Below are 22924 nucleotides of genomic sequence, written 5' to 3' on the forward strand. Positions count from 1 at the left end.
AACGACAGCTCGGAGACAAGCCGTGTTAGTAAAATCCTCATTCTCTTCACCGTCTCCCAGAATGATGCTCATGATCCTGGAGAAGACCATGAAGCAAGTAAATTCGTTTTTATTCTTCCCATATTTTTGTATTTCTCTGCTCTAGTAATAAAGGGCTGGGAAATACATCTGCCCACCCCCACGAGGACCTCAAACCTTGTTTGCAGTGGTAGGTAAAAATATGTAAGACAGTTTGAATAGCCACTAGCTTAATCAAAATTAGTCGTGAAATACCAAAAATGTTGCTGTATTCAGGTTGATTTCAGGACATTTCAGGCACGGGAAAACCATTAGAAATGTGAAGAAAAAAAAAAAAGGCAAGAAAATGTAATTATTATGATTTCCTATTTTCAGAATTTAGATCTGAAAATTCAGAAGTGGGGTGGGTTTTTTTTTAAACAAAAATGTCTGAGTTCTTATTTTGAACACATACAGTTTCCATTTTAAAACAGACCTATAAGGAAGAAGGCTGTGAAACCAAAAGGCTCAAATAATCCTCTGAATGAGGCAAACCATTTCACTGCTGGCTGAATGGAGCATCAAAAATGAAATATCCCAAGAGCAGAAAAAAACGAGCTAGTCCAATCTAAACTGACTGCCTTCCAAACACAACAATTTCCAGAATTCCCAGCAGGAGTTACACTTTGACATCTTTGTGCCATCAGCCTGACCTCGGCAGAAGATGGACAACCCCAAGAGCTGCCTGCCAGCGGGCTTACAGGGAAGCCACTGCTACAAATTTCCAACATATTGTATGAAATTCCACCAAAGGGAAGGGCAAGAGCAGCTTTCCCTCCTCCTCAGACCCTGCATCTCCAATTTTGGGGGTCTTGGATGGGTCACAACAGAATAGCAGCACCCATCGTTTTCCTGCCTCTTTGGAGCTGTGGGTTTCCACTTCTCACCAGGCTCAAGCTTGGCAGAAAGAGGCAGGGGGGGCATCTGGGGTCTGTGGGACACCCTTGGCGACCTAATAACAATTGCACGATAGCTTGGGATTACAAGAATTTTTGGGCTGCTTTCTCCTTGTAGAGCTCTACAAATAGATCTCGGCCCCTACCAGCCTGGACTGGGGAACTCAGTGATCTCTGTCCCTAAAAATAGAGTTAAAAGAGGTCTGGGACAACTTCTTCCTACAGGTCTTGTAGGCTCTACCACGGGTTATGTGATTAAAAAGCAACACTGAGTTTGCAAAGCTGTCAATCCCATACCTTTCATCAGCACTTAATTCACAAAAAAAAAAAAAAAGCTCTATACCAGCCCTTAAAAGCTTTGGAGCTGCATTTCTCATGGCTGCAATAATACTTACTTACAATATGGACTCTAGCTGCTTTTTATGTAACTGCTGCTCTTAATCAGCTCAGTATTAGCAGCTCTAACCTGCTCTTGCTTGATTTATTTTATTTTCTTTCTAAAACAAACATAGATTTACAATCTCTCTGATTTCCCAGCTTTTATGCCACTCCACTGAGGCGCTTTAAACATCTCATTTATCTCCCATACGTTGGGAAATTACAACCCCCTCCTCTCCAAAACAAACAAGCAAGCAAAAAAACCCCAAACCTCCAGCTAAAATCTACACAGTTGGAAAGTGTTGATTTAAACAATAACCCTGAAACAAGATAGGGAGAGAGTAGAACATGAAAACAGACTTTTTTTTTTTCCCCTGTGCAGATTGAGCTCTGAGGTGGTTTGCATCCAATGTTGACTTGTTCCAAGGCAGCATCTATTTAGATGTTGTGAAACTGGAAGGAAGCAGCGTGAAATACATTTTTCAGTCGTTTGAGAAAGACTGCGCCGTTGCATTTGTTCTCGCACATGCTTCCATCTCCTTCCCTTCCTGCCCACTTCAGCTGGACTTGTGGAAAGGGGCTGAAAGCTGTGGGAATAATTTGAGGTATCAGGCTTTCCGAAGGAGGTTTGGGTGGGAAGTACATGTGAACATTTTTTTTCTGATCTGTATAATTTACAAAAAAAAATTATTTCCTAATCAGGCAGATGATTTAAGGGCTATGCCTGGTCCTGGTTTGTGTGTTTGTCGGATACAAAGGACTATGCTTAAGAAGAATATCTACCCTTTTTTCGCGTTGCAAAAGCAATGCTGTGCCCCAGCGCCTGAATCTGGTTTGCTAATTGCATAATTCATTGAATGCAAATAATAGATTTCTTCAAATTGTTGATGGTTTAGATTTCTCTTGCATCCTTTCCCCGTCTATCTCCCGCCTAATGCAATCCTAGATTCTTTAGGCTATAATATGCGAAACGAGTGGGAAAACTTCTCTTCCCAATTACTGTTTTGTAATATAAATAAACAAGCAACTTACATTCGTAATAAAGTGGATAACATTCCCTTCCTTACAATTATCTTCAACCCTATTTTCCTCTCTGCTCCGTAATGACATTTTTATTTACCCGCAGAAACCCGCATGAAAATACTCCTGGAAGAAGACGATCCTGCAAGATGCATCGCCCCCCTTTTAGCAGTCAAGGTTTGAATTTTTAATTCGAGGCATCACCCAAACACTGAACCAGTTCACTGTACTTTAACAAGCAAACCCAGCGATTTAACAAAACATAAAGTGGGCAAAACGAGAAAGACTCCTATGTATTGATGGAGGGAAAGGGTAGGGGGGAGGAATAGTTATAAATCTAAACCCTCCATTCCAGACCACATCCCCAAATGTAAATAAGCACTCAAGCATGTGGCTACATATTTTTACAGAAATAATTACAAACGGGCGAATTCGGCCCCCACGCACATCATTTATCCGCTGTGCCCTCTGCTGGCTACAGCACACAAGGCAAGCAATATTATTTCCAATTAATTTTTGGCATCATCACTTGGCATCTGCGGTAGGAATGCAAAGCGTGAAATTTGTAGTAGCAGGTTTAATATTTGATCCAGCCAAAAATATTTTTGCTACAAGGACTTACCTTTGGTAGTGTTTTCCTCCCCGCTTCTCCCCTTCCCTCCCCACTCCTCTGCTCCGTGTTGTTTCGTTGCCACCGAGCCTTGTTTACGGTCCAAACGAAAAAATCTGCCACCGAACGCCATACGTGGCAGGAATAATTTCATGCTGTGCAAAATTTGTTTCATTTCACATCCTGTAAGAATAATTACTTAGCATAATGCCACTTAAGCTGTATTTCTAGCTGCAAACGTTAAGGAAATGGTAAAAAGCTAGATCCCGGTTGGGAGAAAAAAAAAGGGTATTTAGGGGTCCCTGGGGTTTCTTAAAACTAGTCGCTTTCAACACCAGGGACAACAAGAAGAATTAAAATGTTGTAAATGATGTCACTGAATTTCAAACCACCATAAACACCAATATTTTCAATGATATTTGAGGTCACCCATATGCTGGGGACCTTGATAAGACACTGCCATCAGAAATAGAGGACGAAACACTTGGCCCATATTGCCCAAATTTCTCACATTTTCTGTAATTTAATTTGAAGGTGACAGTTATGCAAACATTTCTAAATAAAATAGCAAGTGAAGAAGCTGGATCTTCCTCATGTCACGTCACCAACTCTAATTTTTACATGATGGAAAACAGGACTCGGTAGAAGAGAGGCAATGCAATGGATGAGCTGGGTGTGATGACCAAAGACCAGCGTAAGTTGTACAAAAAATACCATAGTGTGTTGGGGCAGCGCGACACACCGTGCCAAAGGAGGTTGTGACCTCCCTCCCGGGCCCCCACAAGAGAGAAAAATCCTTTTACATATCTAGTCAGAATTATTCATGGTTCACTCTTTTACCTTCTAGCAAAACCAAACTGCAGTCTTCAGTGAAATGCAAGACTGGCACGCTCTAATTGAATTAGTTCAATTAAGTTTCAGGATCAAAATTATGATTATGTCTTTAAAAAAAAATAATTAAAAAAATCCAGTTTCCTCCATACTTGCAACCAAGTAGCAAATTTTTCCTTATTCTTTCCCAAATGTTGGCAGGAATTAATGACTTACAAACAACTTCACTTGAGAAATACCTTTATCCCTCCCATTTTTCAAGCAGCAATGAGAACGCTTAAGTATACCAAGTATCCAGACTGACCTTCATCTTCTTCGAGGTTATTGTGCCTCTTCCTCACTCATCAGCAAAACCCTCTTTTAGCTTACTGATAAAATTCACTGCTACCCAGTGTGTTTGTGTTGGGTTTGTTCAACTCGACAAAAGGCAAAATCTCAGAGTTGTTAGAAGCAGGCAGCGAAGGATCTCTGGATGGATGGAGGCTGTCAATCACAGCGCCCCATCTCCAACCAGCCCTCCGACAGCACAAATTCCCCCAGCTCCACTCATCTGAATAAAGTTATTCCAATTTATACTAATTCCTTGCTTTCACTGTTTCAGAAAAACCTTTATTGAAATGTCAAGTTTGAATGTAACAGTAGTGTCAAGAGGCAGCAAGGGAGAAATAACAAATTTTAGGGAAAAAATGGCAACGATTTTCTCATGCAAGTCTTTTTTTCTGGCCTGAAATAGGCAGCACATCCTCCTTGGGGAGGCTTTAGGAGCAGTGAAGTTCTTCAGATGCTATTTTTTTAAGTGGCTTTGCTGCTAAATCAAAGGAAAAGACAAAAAAAGGCCCCCAAACCCATCCAAAACCATGTTCCTCTTAACATTTTTTTCCCCCCAAAGTTCAGCAAGATGTTGCTGTATCTGACTAGCACCGACGTGTTACATCATTAAAAAATACTTAAACGCTCCCACAGAAGGGACAACACGTGGAGGACATGGTGCTACCAGCACCCTCCACCCTTGCTGTGTGATCCTTTTGCAGCCGCCCGGCAGGGGCGCCGCCGCGAGCGCTCGCTTTGACTTCATCAGGCAGATCCATACCAAACAGCCTTTTGGAGGGTACTGACAATGATGTCTTCATTCCCTACCACGAGTGGTGCAGAAGCTTTAGCTGCCTGTTTGCTCACGTAGCACCGTGCCAAAGCTCCCGGTCCTGGAGGTCTGTGGGAAGGTGAGCAAGGCTCTGGCATGGGTGGGCTTTGCCAGGGTACACACATTGGCACCCCAGTGAGAGATGCCATCCTTAACACAGGCACCTTGTTTCATGAGTGCCCCAGATGCTCTGGAACACATCAATATGGTTTTGCACTCTAACATCCCCAGCTCGATGTCCTCTAGGTGGAGGTGGCCCATGACAGTGTCACTCACCATGTCTAAGGTGCCTTCACAACTTGGCACATGTTTTATTCTTCATTTAAAATAGGCAACTGGTGGCATGGGGAGAAAGGTCAATAAGTATGTTGAAATTAATGCAGTATTTACAAAAATCAACATAAAAAACCAATTTATGTGAGAACATCCAAGTGTTTCTGCACCGAAGTGTCTCTGGTCTACAAATCCCACCACCAAACCCAGAGACAAATTGAGGGCAGCCAGAACTGTCCCCGAGCACTGCTCTGCTCAGTCCTCCAGAGGGTGCAAATTGTCAGGAGTGATAGTGCCACCTTACAGTTCATCTCCCAGGCTGCTTTTGGGAAGCCTGGCCCATGAGCAGGCTTTGGCAACGCACGCATACACACGTAAGACACGTGGACCTCAACAGCATTTTAGGATGGATCACCAGCATCCAGCTCTGTGACTCTTTCAAAGAGCAAGTATAAGTTGCCAATGTCCTCATGAAGGACAAGCCCAACAGTTTAGCAGTTGCCTCCTTTTTTTTTTAATTTTTTTCTCCCTAATTTTTTTTTAAGCACCGCGCTGAATCCCGACAGGATTTGGGGGGTTTTGTTTTAATGGCGAGGCAAGAATTTGCTGATCCTCCCCGTGGCGAAGTTACTTTCAAGTCAGTGAAAGTTCTTGGCCCGTGATGAAAAGTCTTTGCCAATTAGCGCTCAACAACTTCAATTCACCCCTCCTGGTTCAAGATGAGTAGGAACCTAATAAGGCTGCGATAAAAGGGCAAAAGGCACAGAGTACCCAAAGGGGATTAATGGGCTCTTCCATTTATTTGTCTTCCTAACAGCTGAACTGTTACAAGTACTGACGGTCTTCAAACATCCCGGGTGCACCAGGGTCTCCAATGGCCATCTCCTGCTCCCCGGCCCCAAGGGGCGAGGGCTTCCCCCTGGGCGATGCCAAAACCGACAAAGCCCCGGGGATCAGGTAATGAAACTTGGGCTTTCCTCCCCCCTCCCTGCCAACCACCACTCCCTTCTTTGAGATTTATTTACTGGCAGCTGACAAGGGGCAAATTCAGCTGGAATTGTGTAGTCAAGGTCCTGTCAAGCCTTCAGAGGCACCCTTATGTCGAATCACCTTCCTGACTGGCATGTCGCTGAAAAGCCCTCGGCGCTGGTCCTTAACAGCTCCCGACAGCACAAAGGACACTCCAGACAGATGCCTACATGGCATCCTGCAGCATTTTAAAAGAGAATTAGTGGTTTTAATTATGGTCGTCGTATGAAAGGGAACCATGCAAGCTCGGCAGGAGACCTTTGATCAAACCCTTTTGCTAGCACAATGCCGCGGAACTGTGACTATTCCTAGCAAGGGGCCTTTTCTCGCTGAATGACTCACCAGTGATCTTTGAATGCAGACAAGTTCCTCGCCCTCCCTCTTCATTAGCGAGCATTTCTATACAGGCCCTATATAGTGCGCGGAGTCTCGGAGCTATACAATGGGGGGGAAAAAAGAATCCCTACAGATTCTGGCCTCTACTTAGGAAGTGCTGAAGGACTCTGAGTGACTTTATTCATTAAAACAGGTTGCTATTAATTAACTGTCATAATAAAATAAAGAACTATTATTTGCATTTCTTAGTGCGCGCCCTTTAGTAATATGTATAAAAGATGCTTGTAACAAAAATGAATTTATAAGGGAGAAAAAACCCTCAGAAGTCTTTTTTTTCCCCTCCCCCCCTCCTTTTTTTTTTAAGGTCTAAGCAGCAGGAGCCTAATTATTAGGACTAGTTTTGCAAGAGAACAAATAGAGGTAAAACACAAATATGAAAGTAATTAGGAAAATGCAAAATCCTGTTTACTTGGCAACCGATTTGTGCAACTGAGACTAACGAAGAGCAAATCAGCTTTGCTTGTTTGAGAAACTTAAGGGTGCCACCTAAGAGGAGCTGATAAAAATTAAAACTTCTGCCAGCATCCCTCAGCACCGCCTTTCAGCGAACAGGCTCAGAAACATCCACGCAACGGCTTCGTCTACGAGCACCAGCAAATCTCATTTGAACAGATCCAGGGGGAGGAATTTTGTACCTTCTGCCACTGTTAAATATTTTCCCCTTCGCGGTCGGCCATCGGGGACATCTTGGAGCAGAGACACCTGTATCACCCACGCGCACAACTTGTACAGACATGGCACACGCAATCGGCGCGATTCCAAGCAGTTCTGCTTTGCTCCATAAAAATGCATCCCCTTTTCTACTGCTCTTCAGACCTGGGCAGCCTTTTGCCGGTGGGAAAAATTCTCCTTGTAGTTTGCCTCGCTGCTTATTCCAATATCTGACGATACGTTACTCAACGCGGGCTGCAGGCTGGGATACCTTTGTCCAGTCCCTCTTTTCTCCCGAGCAGATAGTGGAATCCACAAAAGCTTCCAATTATTTCAAGACTATGAAGCTAAGGAGGGGCATCTAATCAAGATAAAGAAAACCCTCAGCTCAGTATATTTGCTTGAATGGATTTTCAATAACGCAGGTAACAAAAGCATTCAAAAATCGGATTCCTAATGCTTTTCTGCCAGGCTGAAGGACTGATCTTGAGAAGGGAGAAGAAAGCCAGCCCTGAGAAAGCTGCACGGAGGAATGTATGATATTCCCTCGCTCTGCACAAACACTTATGCGGGGATTGAGAAAAAGGAAAAGATTTAAGTGAGGCACGGTCGACCTGAAATGTAGTCAATTACAACACAAAGAGTTAAAATGACACCCCTGAACTGCTCCTGTTCCTTCTCTCCCCTCTGCTTTGTGGCTTTGCAACACAGAAGCCACAGTTTTCCTCCTTTTTACTGCCCATTTCTCACCTGTCGTTTTTACAGGAGTCTTTTTTAACAGGGAAAAACGCTACAGAAATCACGCTACAGAAACAGAGTGAGAGGGAGCAAAATAAAGGATATTATTTTGCAGTTGGAGTTAGAGATTCCTAGACAGTAGCTTGATTTTTATACGGGCAGCATTCAGTGAAAGTCAGTATGGGAAAATCAGCACTCTGGACAGAACAACAGAAGCAGTCTATTTTTAAGAAGGATCCATTCGGATTAGTAGCCACATGAGCCAAAATTTGCACCTACGTGTGCCTCAGATGGCAGAGAGAGCAGCCATGTGCAACTGCCCTCGCTCCTGCCCCTGGGAACCTTCCAGAGGTGCCTCTTGATACCATAAGCTGTGCAAAAGTATTTCTGTCTTCCCTGAAAGTTTCACCAGTCCAAATTGAAATCCTACCCAGGCAGCAACTTGTCTCCTATAAAACAGTGCGCTGAGAGCTCACAGAACAAGAGCATGAAAATTTAGACGAACACAACCTTCCAGTAACACCACCAGACTTATGGGTCTAGTTTTAAGCATCTGAAGTACACATTAGTGAAAAACATTTTGAAAAATGTGCTATTTTATGTCTTTTTTCTTTTTTTTTTGAAAACAAGCAGCTGAACTTGTTAACCAAGTTGTTCAGCTTTCGGGGTAGACTGAAATGCAGGATGGATTCACACTCTATTCTTTTGCTTAAAGCACCTGACACTCCTCAAATTGCAGTTCTGGCACCCCCAGTACCTTCGAGGACTGGGTGTTACGGGCTCACATGGAACGAGGCCAGAGGACAGATTCTTTGAGACATGAGGAGAGCAGTGTCCCTGGGGGGCTGCTCTCATGTTCCCAGCACAGGGTCCCTCTATTCCAAGTGGAGGCAGAGCAGGAGATTCCACACTGTCTACAGAGTCATGCTGCTCTGCCAGGGAAAATACTGGCGTTGCTCGTTCACTATTGCAAAACTAGAGCAACAAAATCACAGTGGAATGAAAATAACCATCCCTCCATGCCCGGAGGAGGTCGTGTCTGCAGCACCCCCGGCCACAGGCACAGCCAGGGGACAAAGCACATCGAAACAGCGATCAGGCTCCCGCGAAGGACACTGTCCCACATGCCTGTCCTGATGGAAACTCACCCAACCGCACTGCCCCGTGACCACAGGAAGACACAGAAAAACGGCTGTAGAAAACCTCCTGGCTCAGTAACAGAAGAGACCTTTAAAGGCCAGATAGATTTTGTGCATCTGTAAAGGACATTGCATTCATTAAAAAAAATAAATAAATCCACAGTACAACATATTCACAGGTTTCTTTCAAAAGAAAACTCTCCTTTTTTGCAACCTGGTATTTTATTTAGTGATCAGCTTTCCCCTTCCCTGCTCCACCCCAAACCAACAAAAACAGTTCATCTGGCAACAGCAATCAAAGACCAAGTGACAGCACGTTCCTGCAGAGGCAATCCCACTCGATTTCCCCTCTGCTGCCATTCTGGTCGCCTTTCAAAACCATTCTGACATTGTCAGAGTTTAAGTCCTGACTTCTAAATTTCAGCACTTCAGCAGGCAGGTGGAGGACCAGGCACTACCCATCTCGCCGCCTCTGATCTTCTTTCATTTTCCTCAGCCCCTGTAGCTCCTTCTTCAGGTGCTTCACCACCTGCAGAATATCCTGCCGCTGGGGATCGTCCTCCGCTTTCTCGGCGTACAGAAGGAAATGTTTCACAGTTTCAGAGAGCAACGCTTCGGGATCCACGTCCACCCGATGGAGACGCAACATCCTCTCGCAGGCGATGGCGTAGTTTTTGTGCCAGTTCACTGGGTGATTTGGATGAGAGTTGACAATTTCTTTGTACAACTGTTAAAGGAGCGAAAAAAAAAAGGGAGGGGGCGGGGAGGAAGGACAAATTAATTGAGCGAAGGGGACCGACAGCTCCTAACAGCGCTTCAAAACTGCCCATAAAGGAACAGATGCTATTTAGATGTCCGAGTCCAGAGTTGGAGCATTTCTGTAACTCCCTCAGTGTTTGCCACGCGATGTGCAACAACGTGAATCAGAAATCCAAGGGGGGCCGAAATGTTTCCCTTCCTATGGCAGCTGTTTGTTTAGAAACGTTACAGACGATCGTGATAACCCCGCCGCACATTATGTGCTTCCCCGAGAGAGGTGTTACACCAGGCTGGGCAAAACAAGAGATTTAACTGCCGTGCCTGGCAAGACATTTACTCAGTATTTCAGGAGATCAGGATGTCTTCCACGGGACTTAAAATAGTCTGTTGACTCGGGTGGGAATATTCAAAAGCTCAACAGCAGGTACGCTCCCGAGAACTTTGCACAAGGCCAAAAAATCACAGCAAAACAGGCAAGAATTGGAAGGGAACTATTTGTTGACTCTTTGCTGGGGTACAAAACACTTTTCCTCTCTGCTGACACATACCGATCGTTTTGTGTATCTGTTGGTATCACAAGCAGCCCACTATTTCCAGAGATATCTACAGCAGCTTATGGGTGTTATTCTTTGGTGTGAAATGCAGCAGAATTAATTTGCAGCGAGAAGACTGTCGGATTTTACACTTGCTGGCTTGGATGCACGACTGTGTAATGACAGAGGGGACAAGTGCACAGAGGGGACTTCAGGACAAGCAATCTCTTGGCATGGGTTTGGAGCCCAGCATAGACAACATAATTATAGCAAGAGCAGGGTTAGCTTCTGGCATCATCCGTGACCGAGAGGGCAAGGAGGAATGGATAAAATCCCTGAACAAATCTCTTTGAATCTGCTCTGCTCTTGGTTTGGATGAACAAGGGAGAACGTAGATTATAGGACCTATAAGGAAGCACCATATTTTTATGGAGTCCAGAAATCAAAAAAAAAAAACCCAAACAAAAAACGATGGAGACTGCACATAACCAAAATATCTTATATGACTTACGGTGTATGCAAATGCGTAAAGCTGGGATTTCATTTCTGCAGTCACATTGGCAGTTTCTGCAAGGTCAAATATAAAGAAAGCTGTTTTCATCCTAGGAAAACAAGAAAAACTTCTGTGTAATAACTGCTTAACATAACCAGCTTACACCACATGGTTATACACATCTTCAACATCAACATGTATGGGACAGCACACCACCACCTCCACTTCAGTTGTCAGGGATAGAAATTTCTTCCCGTGACGTGTTTTCTCACCCTATGTCCCAACTGCCCTCAGCTCCTTCGAGATACTTTGAGTAGAAGCTTTTGGTGAACAAACTCCCCATCCTCCTAAAGGATTTCCTGGTGGCCATGCACCCTTCATCTCATTCTGCCAACCTTTTCCTTCCAAAGCTTGGCACACTTAGATCCAATAAGGCCATGCACCATCAAGCTGCCCGCTTTGGTGTGTATTTCCACGCCAGTGAGTTGGCATCGCCCACCGGCTGTTGGAAGGGAGCAAAGGACCATCACCTGGCTTGCCACATCTCCTCGTTGGCGACAGCTTCCCAGGAAGAGGGCTTGAAACTAAATGAGAAAGGAGAATAAAATTCAGCCATCAGATCCGTATCACTGTGTTTCACCCACAGCGCCATCAACCCTTCTAACCCCGGCAGTCACAGACCTCCCAGGCTGAAGAAAACCCGTCAAGAAGCCTAAGGCTCTGACAGCAGGGAATTCAGCTGATCCTCAGTCATTCACAAAAGTTTATTCTTTTCTCTCCCTAGAAGGAGCCTTTGGTAGATCAGGGGTTTCACAGCATCCTAGCTATCCTCAAAGTGACAGATGTTTTTTAGCGTGCATTGCAGTTCAGTCTATGAAATTCCAAGCTTTGGATACGCCAAGTCCTCAATGCTTTTTGGCTCCTGATCAAGTTTTAAGATTGGAATTGCACCTGATATTTGACTAGAAATGTCCTCTCTATTTTTAACACTAATAAAAACACCACATGCGGATTTATTATACATTTCAGGACACAGAACATTATGATAATGGCTCACGTTTAACTTCTCTAACATTGCAATGCATGTGGTTATGCTGCTGGGAAACGCACGATGAGCAGGAAGGAGCAGAGTCACCTCTGCCTCGTACCTGCCGTAGTCTTCAGTCCAGTTATAGAGATTTCTTGTAAGACGAATCCACTCTCCTGGGTCAAACAAAACATTGGAAGGAACCAACTTCTCACATGTACCCCACGGCCAGAGCGAATAGCTCCTTCTCCAGGTCGAGTCACCTTCATGAAGACCTATGCAGACAAACACTTCCTTCCTGAGGAGAAAACCAAAACAACAAACAAGAGAGAGCAATCGTGAAAGCCATGCCAGAGACCGCGGGCACACCGTGTGCTTGAGCGCACCACGCCAGCGCAGCCGGCAGGCCCTTGGTGGCATAACATCTTCTGCGGCACCGATACTCATCAACACCACTTCACCTCAAGTTACTGGGTGAGTCTGCCAACCAGCATTCCCGCCGCAAGCGAATGCCCCATCTGGCACTGCACACCTGGTGCAGCCACCACAGGAGACACAGCTTCTCCCCAATGTCAGACCTCACAAACAGCCCAGAAGCCGCAGGAGGAGAAGCCTGTTTCTCTCCTATGGATAGAGGCTGAGAGACCTGGGGCTGTTCAGCCTTGAAAGGAGACGGCTGAGAGCGGACCTTATAAACGTACAGAAATATCTGAGGAGTGGGGGTCAAGGGGAGGAGACAATCTCTTCTCAGTGGTGCCCAGCAATAGAACAAGAAATAATGGGTTTAAGTTAGAACAGCGGAAGTTCCACCTCAACGTGAGGAGAAATTTCTTTACTGTGAGGGTGACAGAGCCCTGGCCCAGGCTGCCCAGAGAGGGTGTGGAGTCTCCTGCTCTGGAGACTGTCCAAACCCACCTGGATGAGTTCCTGTGTGGCTGCCCTGGGTGATCCTGCTCTGGCAGGGGGGTTGGACTAGATGATCTCTAGAGGTCCTTTCCAACCCCCAATACTCTGTGATTCTATGATTCTATGATTTAATGCTTCCCAACGGCGCCTGGCGATGCCCTTCTGCCTACCCACACTCGCAAGGCTCACCCCGGCCGGTCTAAATGCAGATGCTGTTCTTATTCATGTGAGTATCTAATCCTTTCTCCACTCTTACTAAGCTATTTTTATATGATGATTATTCCTGGAATACATTCATTCTATGCTAATCATTTGGCCACAATGTTCACAAAGTAGAAGCAGCAGCAATTCGCTCTCCAGCCATATTCATTTTGAGTACACGGGGATGATCCTTTTCTAGTGATGAATTGTATCAACAACAACAAAAATAAAAAGCAATACTCTCCGACAATCACCTTCTTGTTTTTCCTTCCTAAAAACCAAACCAACCTCAAAACAATAAGCAACATTATATCCGGATGGAGTTACTTCTGCATAGATATTTGCTTTAATTGCAAAAATAATCTCACCACCAGGGAGGAAGTCAGTGGAGAAAATTGGTCTTTTGGATGCAGTACCAAGCTGTTCCATAAACAATATCAAGAAAAAAAGGTTGAAGATTTTAGGAAAGCTGTTACATATGAAAGAAATGCTTACTGCTTATTTACTTTGAGGAAACGATGGAGATTAAAAGCAACTGTCCCATCAGGTAATACTCCTTCCACAGGGTTCCATCGGTTCCCAGGAAAATAAACGCCAGGTAAATGCTTTGCCAGCTTGGGTAAGTACCACTCATAAGTCATCATCTATCACAGTAAATATAAGGAAAATTAAGAGACAAAGTTTTCATCCATTTTACATCCAGAACCTGCAGAAAATGGTTTCTGCAGGAGGAATGGCTCTGTTTGCTCAGTGAGGTCACCTCCCATTGCAGCAATGGCCTGGGACCACTCCACCAGACCAGGTCACCAACTCTGCAAAACCACCTTCGGGGGACCAAGACAACAGAGGGGGCTCAGGGAATAAGCCTCAGCGTGGTGAAGCCCCCAAAGCTGCATCACCCACGGGGCAACTGCTGCCCTGCTGCCCTCCAGGATGCTCCCAGAAGCCTTCTGCTGCCCCACCACTTGTATTCTGGGCCAGCTGCAGAAAACAGCAGGGAGGCAACCAACGAGGCAAACATCAGCCCTGTGCCACATCTGGGAATCTGCCCTAACGAAGGACTTGAGCTTCCCCTTCTCTCTACCCACTATTGCCTACCTGCTGGCTTCTTGGGCCTGAATGGGACTTGCACACCATGCTCCATCCCAGAGTTACCCACAACCCTCTCAAAAAAACCCTATTTTAAATCTGAATCAGACATTTTACTGGAACAAAGAAACCCCCTCGAGAAGAGAAAGGAACAACTGAACTTCTGCTTCCTAGTTTTAAATCTGCGTGTTGCCTCTTTTAATATTACTTTCTGAACTTACCTCCTGGTCCACTAAGGTGATGTCTGGCCTCATCCCTTCACAATAATGAACATAACGAAGAGCATTCCCGGGTAAGTCTCCTCTTAGCAAGATCACAGCACCCATCGGCATAGAGGACAGCAGATTCCTTGCAAACTTGTCAACAACATAGTTGTTGCTCTGATCACAAGCACTCAAGAGAACAGATAAAAGCCAGTAACTTAAAAGCAGGTATTTGCATGGCTTCAGAACAATTTTATGCAATAGGCATCCACAAGTGAAGTCATTCACCCTGGTCAACTGTTGCTGAAAAGCATCATCTCCATTTGCAGAGAAACTGAGACACAGAAATGAAGCAGTTTGACTATAGTCCCCCAGAAACCAGCACCAGACACACAAGCCACTACATTTTTGCCAAAATGCACCCTCATTGAATGACTTCGCCTTACTTCTGATTTTTTCTTGGGCTAATCTTAAAAACTTCCTAGTTGGTGCTGGAAGTGCTAGTACAATGGTTCTCTGAAGTACTTGAAATCCTCCCCATGCTTTTAATATTTTTAATTAAGCATTAAAAACCCCAAGCTTTTGTAGCATCAGGCTGAAGCAGATTTACATTATCTGAGATTAGATCCTTTTTGTTACACAATCATGTGTTCCACACACCCCAAGTATGTCCTCAAGAAGAGGACTTCATGACATGAGCTATGATGGGCTCATCTATGGACAAGCCTTTGGGAAAAGATGTGTGTGAACGAAGGATTCCCGCGTTTGAAGTCTACACTTCATTGGTCTATGAAGTCTATGCTCTGCCTGAGCCTCCCTAACTACTACAGTGATTCCTACGCAAGCCGCTGCAGAGTCTTCAGCACAGCAATGGGATAAGGAAGCCCTACATTGCAGATTTAACTCTTCAAAAAGAAAAAAAAAACAGAAAGAAAAAAATTCAAATTAATTCTACAAGCCTTAGGAAATGAAGCACAGATTTACAAGTTTCTTTCAATAGAAGTTTACTTATCTACAGAGTTTTCTTCCTTTAACCTACATGACATCCCCATTCCCAACCCGGAGTCAATGATTTTGAGGGATATCAAACCAGGGAGCCCTGCATGCTGTGACCTCACAAGCTTAGGTGGGATGAGCAAAGTGCCTTTCTCACTTCAAGACAAGGAGAGGAGCAGGCATCGAACCACGTGCCTGTGGGATTTGTTACCTGTAATTCGCCCAAACTTGAGAAGCAACAAGAAGAAGAGTGGAAAGCCACTCCAGCCATGGCAGCGCCCGGTTGCCCTCCAGCACGGTGCCACCAACCGAGGTGAGCGTGGCCAATCCCAGCCCCGCCAGCACGGCCACCACAGCATCGCTCTGCAGCCAGAACCGCTCCACCTAGGAGACAAAATCCCCAAGAACCTGTTTCTTTTTCCCCAGCTAAAAGGAAACGGAATAAGGAGCTTGTATTTTCGCACCTTACGCAGCTTCAAGGCTGCTCCCAGGTAGGTGCGTTTAAAGCTTCTTTCCAAAATTAACACGCTGGAGCAATTTTCAGAGTTTGACTTACCACGCCCAGAAACAGAGGTTTTGTAATATCCAGATTTGCCCTCCAGGCAAAGAAAAGGGAATAAAGACAGAGCATTCCAGTGAAAAGCCAGATCACGGGTGATTTCTGCTGCTTCATCCTATTAAAAAAAATTAAAAATAGCACTCTAGTGGCATGATAGAAAAGGAGACAAAAGTTATATGTTCTTGAAAACCACTATCTCTCTGCATACCTAAATGCATTTAATACAAGAAGGTGACAAGTCTTCCTTTATCTTTGTAATTTATGAAACTTCTGTTTTCACAGCTCAAAACCTCCTGGATTTCAAGATCTTCCAGCTTCATAGAATCACACAATGGCCTAGGCTGGAAGGGACCTTAGAGATCATCTAGTCCAACCTCCCTGTTTTGGGCAGGGACGCCACCTCTCGACTAGACCAGGCAACACATGGGGACCGAGTGGGAATTGAACCTGTGACCTCGGTGTTGTCATTGTTGTCAGCACCGTGCTCAAACCACGGAGCTAACCAGCTTGCCAGTTACAAAGCCAGACAGTTATAAGGATCAGGGATATGTTTACTCTTAATGAATAGTCAATTGCTGAACTTTTTGCACCAGCAAACAGAAGGCAAAGAAAGCTGCCCATGCACACAGTAAGAAAATGCACATTGGAGCAAATATTCTCCTCCAACTTACGACAGTGCTGTGCTCACACACGCCACGAGCGCCAGGGCGAGGACGGGAAGGGATAGCTCTGACTTCATCTGTGCCAGCTGAAAACTGCAGAGAAATTAGTGCACGGATGCATCAGCCCCAGATCGGCCCTTGTGCTCAATTAAAGTGTCAAGAGAAGCAAGGAACAAGCACAACATAACATATCCCCATTCTGCTGTGATTAAGTCTACCAGAAATGGGAATAAACTCAGTTTACGTGTCAGGATTTTGAATGAAAAAACACTGGGTGGGGGATCCAGCATTTTTCCTTCAGTGGGGAAGACAGGACACTTGTGCTGTCCCTATGCAGGACGCACACGGCCCCAGCCAAGGAAAGGCAGGGTCTGAGCCACTATGGCCAAAATGACAGCAGCAGCAACAGGTTCCTCTCTGCTAAAAGGCAGAGTTAAGATTTTACTCACAGCAGCATCTCTCTCATACTGGATCCTGTCTCGGACTTTGCCTAGATTAAAAAGAAAAAAAAAAACCACATGAGAAACCCACACATTGGGACAAGGAAAAGTCTTTTTGTTTTTCTTCTGCAGAGCCCTGAGCACACAGGGCTCCTCAAAGCCCCTTCAAAAGGTACCTTAAGGTGGTCACAGGGAACAGGAATTGCTTAAACACCAAAAAAGGCAGCAAACTACTCAAACCTTCCTTGCACAATTTTCTCCCACATCCTGGTTTTACATTATGCCCCTATGCAGTATTTACCACCTGGATAAGGACTTTTTCAAGGTGCTACTAACACACTACCCTATGACTTGAGAACATCATATGGTTTAGCTACGATCTCCACTATGCCATAGCACCACAGAATCATTTAGGTTGGAAAAGACCCTTAAGATCATTGAGTCCAACCGTTAACACTGCCAGATCCATCACTAAATCATGTCCCTACATCTACACATCTTTTATATAACCCCAGGGATGGTGACTCATGCTCTACAATTACTTGAAAGGACACTGTAGAGAGGTTGGTGCTGGTCTCTTCTCAGAGGTAATTAGGGACAGAAGCAGGGGGAATGATTGCAAGTTGCAACAGGGCAAGATTAGGCTGGACATTAGGAAGAAATTCTTCATGGAAAGAGTGGTCAGACACTAGAACAGACTGCCGAGGGAGTGGTCAGACACTGGAACAGACTGCCTAGGGAGGTGGTTGAGTCGTCATCCCTGGATGTGTTCAAGTGTCGGTTGGATGTGGTGTTGGGTGATATGGTTTAGGGGTGAACTTGTAGAGTAAGGTTAATGGTTGGACTCGATGATCCCAAGGGTTGTTTCCAACCTGAATTGTTCTGTGATTCTATGATTCTATGACTCAATCCCTTCCCCAGGCAGCCTGTTCCAGTGCTTGACAACCCTTTCAGTGAAGAAATTTTTCCTAGTATCTAATCTAAACCTCTTCTGGTGCAACTTGAGGCCATTTCCTCTTGTCCTTTATCTGCACAGTCCAACTATTTTTTGGGCCATCTCCCCACAGCCTGAGACAAGCACATGAGCCTCAAGTTCTGCTTGCTTATCAGACCTGTTGCTGTGCCCTCTGCCCTGATGGAGGCAGAGCTGTATGAGATATATATGAGATACATGAGAATTTTTATTGCAGACACTTGCAATCCATGGCACAAGTCTGAAGAAGATGACATGCTCGGTGGAGGTGAAGAATTACCTACATAGGTGCTTGTTGAAGAAACGGTGGTTACCAGACAAAAGATGAGGTAAAAAGATCCAAGAAGGCATCTCAATAAAAACGGAATTGTGTTCAAGATTTATTTAAAAAATAAACGTCTTAAGAGGATGGAGAGCCAGCCCACAGCTCCTGAAGCAGCACTACTACCTCTGCTTCTTGCAAAGCCCAACCTTGCTGGCAGCTGACAGCTTCTAGCCCCAGACACATCCCTTACAGGAGATGACATTTCTGATCCTTGGCTTATAGGTGGAATCCTCTCCTGAGTCTTTTCTCCACTTTTGTTTTTCTTCTTTCAACCCTTCCTGCCCTTCAAACGGAGCTGTGGGACGCAAGGGCTGTCTGTCCATCCAGGCGGGACTCTGGCACTAGCCCAACTGGCGTCGGGACCAAGCGCTTGGATTTTGCCAAATTTATTGCTCCTGCTTCAGACAAGTTCATCGTAAATGTGATTTGTGGTGTAGGATTACACGCCATCCATCCCTAAGCCTCCTGAACATCAACTTGAATTCATCACATTTGATGGAGAAAGGAGTTAAGGGATTTGCATGCCTTGGTACTGCTCTGCCCAATGGAGCCTCATTCTCAGGAGACGGCTGGAAAAAGGACAACAGGGGAAATCTCAGAAGTCCTTCAGAGGGTGGATCTTATCTCTGTAGGAGTTTTGGGAAGATTAAGTGGCAACAGAAGGAATTACCAAGGCTTTTGCCTCACATCCTACAGTCACCCAGCTCCTCGAGAAGGCTGTAACGGAACGGTAACGGTGTTCACCGCGTCGTGTTGGCTGGATGCAGGGGCTTAATTTTGGAGGAGGTGGGGCTTCAGGACCCCATGGAGTGATCCAGTAAGTAAACCACACCTTTTCCTCTTTTTTCCCCTCAGCGGTGCAATTTCCCAGCCCTCTGCACTGAAATCTCTGAAGAGGGGAAGACAGGAGGGGTGCTGGGCACTTGCTTCCCTTGGGTTGCTAGAGCCAAACACCGAAGCCAGCTGGAGGAGGCAGGTGCAAACTCTACGCTCTGCAAGCAACCATGCAACACCTCCCTACTTTGGCAAGAGCACAGACCTGCCAATAACTCACATCAGAGGTTTCTGAGACTCCTCAAACCTGCCATTCATTTAAACTCAATATTAGTAGGAATTAAGTTGAAGGAATCTTTTTTTAATGGTACAGAAATGAAAACTGCTTGCAACCTCTTTAAATAGAGAAGTTTAAAATCAAGAAATTAGACAATTATTTGTCTTTAAACAAGAAAAACTCAAAACTGATGTCACCACCTCCCTCCAACACAGTTTCCTCTTTGGGGTATTACAAGACACCTGTACAGCTCCCAGTAAATAACACTGCTCACGCCATAACAGCAAAGAGAATCATTTATTTGCTTTCCCAAGCACGTGATCCATTCCTAAGAAACCTGCCAGATCAGAAAGTCAAAAGCAGAAACATATTTTTAAAAACAAAACATTTTCAATTTATACTCCTGCAAGCCATTAATCCTTATGAACAGGAAGGTTCTGCTATTGCACAAGTTAAAAGAAAGTAATTTAGAAAATGGCCCTTATTTACCAGATTGAATGTCCCATATTCTGCCCTGAGAAAGTGGGTCAAAAATCCTTGAAAAGTCGTCTGGTCTCCCCATGTCCAACGGGCTCGACTGAGGTAGGACGAAGCCGGCAGATAGAGATAAGGCAGCAAACCAGCCAAGAAGCATAAACCCAACTTCAGCAAATGGCCTAGGGACAATTCCTGCACCAAAATATGTCATATTGCATAACAATGTTTATTTTAGTTTAATCACACTGGAACTTCAAGAACAGATAAAGAAAAAACATCAAATATATTTACACAGAGCTGATCTCTCAATTTATAGTAAGTCCCTACAAAATGCTATGTTAAACCTTACGATTTTGTGGATTACCAGGAAACTGCATCAAACTGATCTCCTTTGCATGGCAGGGTGAAATTTAAGTGAAGCAAATAATATTAGCTAGGACTCATGAGTATCATACTCATTGCATCTTTCACATTTAAATCATGGCATGACATGCATAGATGGCTGAAGCACTGCAAGGCTGAGATAACCCACTTTGCAGCGATTAAGAGTTGGCTGGTATTCCATCTGGCAAAAAAAAAATAAATAATAAAAATGCTGCTCTAGTACAACTACACACATCATCACCATCATCAGGAGTCAGTTTTGCCATTTACTTTATCACGATTACACTGGCTGAATTGGATAGGCCAACTTCTGGGGTGGGATTTTCAAGACTGCCTAAGGGGTCAGGAAGACAAGACTTTCAAAGGGACTTCTGTGCCTAACTCCTTTAAGTGCTTTGGAAAATCCCACCCTAGAATATTGCACGCTTGCTTTACCGTTAGCCACTGCCCTGTCAATCACAGCGCTTCTCTAGCGGTTGGGGTTAAGTGGAAGTGGCACCATTCAGAGCGATGATCTACTGAGCAGAAATAGTAGCTTGGTAACAGTGGCGGCCACCACCTTTCTCAAGAAAGCTGTCTCTTTTTTACTTAAAAAGACATTGCCTTCCATCAAATACCCTTCTTATTACGTGGTTTTATGCAGCAGGCACCACTGGGCTGTCTAAAGGTATGTTCCGTTGGCAAAGGATTGTCCTTGCTGGAAATCAGAGTCTCTCTGGACCTCCCCAGTTAAAAAACAATAATTCTGTTTAAAGAACATAAATACATTGCAGAAGGGAGTCTTCACTGTGCTAAAGGAAATATATAGTCAGAATGAGGTTTTGCTGGAGACAGTAAAAAGATTTTGCATCAGTCTTGTCTGAGCTGTGTCTTATCTCTTGCAGCTCGAGTGCTTCACACCAGGGTTGGTTATATCACGTGTCATTACTTAGAACCACACTTGATTTATCAGGTAAGGGTGGAAAAATACAGGCAGGACTGGCTCAGCAGAAATCTCCCGGTTGTCACCTTCAAGGGAGCAAAAGAGAGCAGGGCGAGTAAATGGGGGCTTCTCAGGGCCATCTGAGTGAGCAGAGCACCTGCGCCGTTGAGATGTGCAGCTCTTTTTAGGGCAAAGTAGAACTTCTTGACATACTGAGAGAGGGATCTCTGTTACAAGATGAAAGGGACATACTGCCTGGAGCAGCAGCTTGCTGTTTCACCAAAGGCCAGCCTTCCTTTGGTCTTTTCCAGCTGGGGCAAGCCAGGAGCTCTTTACCTGAAAGCTGATCTCTTGTAGGACTCACAAGTTCCAGTTGCATCAGAGCTGGAGGCCACGGAGCCCGGCACATGCCAAGGAGATGCTGAAGAGAACTTCTCTCTAGAGACAAGGCTCTGCACACTTATTGCTGTGCTGCCTATTCCAGCTGCACCATCAACTATCAAAAGCAGTTGCAAGACACTATGCAAGGAGTAGACCCAGCTTTTGTTTGTTCCCACCAGAGAACCAACATAGAAAAACTCCTCTCCAGGTGAGCTGACGGCAGGAGAAAGCCAGTGCCATCAGCCAGGAGAAGCAGCACATGTTGGCTGCACATGCCTGTGACTTCTCACCAACAGAGATTTATCTGCTCCCCTGTTTGGCAGGTCATTGATTGTGCTCTTATTTCCTACGTGCTGAGCAGTTTTTACTTCCAAGTGTCCACCTCGTAGTTACCCACGGTGTATCTGCAAGCAGCTGGGGGAGAGGTCCTGAGCCAGGAGACATGAGCAGGTCTGATTGCTGGCTCTGAAATTGTGGTCGGTGGCTCTGGTGTCAGACTGATGGACTGTAACTTCAGTGGGTTTAGAGAGACCACTGACTGTGCTTGGAAAGAAGAATTGCTTGCTGCCTTGCAAAACTAAAGAGGCACAGGTCAGCAAAATACGTACCGTCTTTCTGGCAAGCTGGGAGAGAACCCAAGGTACAATACAAACGATATAAAGCACTATCGTGTGCTGATTGCACAAACTGAGCCCGCAGCAGAAGGCACCAAGTTTAGAGATCTGAAAGGAGAGAAAAAAACCAAACCCACATTCACAATTACAATTTACAGTTTGCAAAAAACACCCAAAGACCACATTCAGTGGAGCCCACAGCACAGTTACAGGAGAAAGGCAAATACACTGGTGAGCATCGGTCAGTTGTAGCACAGATCACACAGGCTATTTTTGATTATTTAAAAGATTTCATTTGTTTAACAGAAAACAATCTGAAAAGCTATGTCTCTGTGTATACAGAGATCCTGTGCAGCACCATCACATTGTAACGATGCAACAGGGTCCGATTCCTGAACCCAATCCTGAATCCAGTTCCTGCATAGGGGAGACTGCCCAGCAGTTAACTACAAATGATGTGAAGTTTTCAGAAGACACACCCTAAAATAACGCCATTGTGTACAGAGACCTCATTTCATGTAACAGGAATGAGGTTTTTTTCCTCTTCTTTGGGCACAGAGGGCTAAAGTCAGGGCTACACAAACTTCCTAAGCAAAGGGAATTCAACAGGATATCTACCACTAGTCTAAAAGCTGATTTTCAAGCATTCAGGTTGTAACATGGACCAAGTCGGAGAGAACAAGGTTTTGAGAACAAGGTTTTAAGAACAACTCCACACGGAAACCTTGGGTCAGTGCCACGTACACCACTGGCCACTGCCCCTCCTCTGA

General features: G+C 44.9%; 1 protein-coding gene across 1 annotated transcript in view; it reads right to left on the reverse strand.

Moving 5' to 3' along the window:
- Window positions 1-9505: 9505 nt before the first annotated feature.
- Window positions 9506-22924, reverse strand: part of TMEM260 (transmembrane protein 260) — a gene marked incomplete at its 5' end in the record, with an annotated part of 29395 nt that continues 15976 nt past the window's right edge. The window contains 12 exons of the mRNA XM_009873061.1: window positions 9506-9886; window positions 10963-11053; window positions 11475-11528; window positions 12093-12269; window positions 13574-13722; window positions 14389-14560; window positions 15578-15750; window positions 15923-16040; window positions 16600-16680; window positions 17037-17077; window positions 19866-20045; window positions 22149-22262. Coding sequence (XP_009871363.1) covers window positions 9614-9886; window positions 10963-11053; window positions 11475-11528; window positions 12093-12269; window positions 13574-13722; window positions 14389-14560; window positions 15578-15750; window positions 15923-16040; window positions 16600-16680; window positions 17037-17077; window positions 19866-20045; window positions 22149-22262 — 1623 coding nt within the window. The remainder of the gene's footprint in view (window positions 9887-10962; window positions 11054-11474; window positions 11529-12092; window positions 12270-13573; window positions 13723-14388; window positions 14561-15577; window positions 15751-15922; window positions 16041-16599; window positions 16681-17036; window positions 17078-19865; window positions 20046-22148; window positions 22263-22924) is intronic.

Source organism: Apaloderma vittatum, unplaced genomic scaffold (assembly GCF_000703405.1).
Source record: "Apaloderma vittatum isolate BGI_N311 unplaced genomic scaffold, ASM70340v1 scaffold10527, whole genome shotgun sequence".
NCBI lineage: Eukaryota > Metazoa > Chordata > Aves > Trogoniformes > Trogonidae > Apaloderma > Apaloderma vittatum.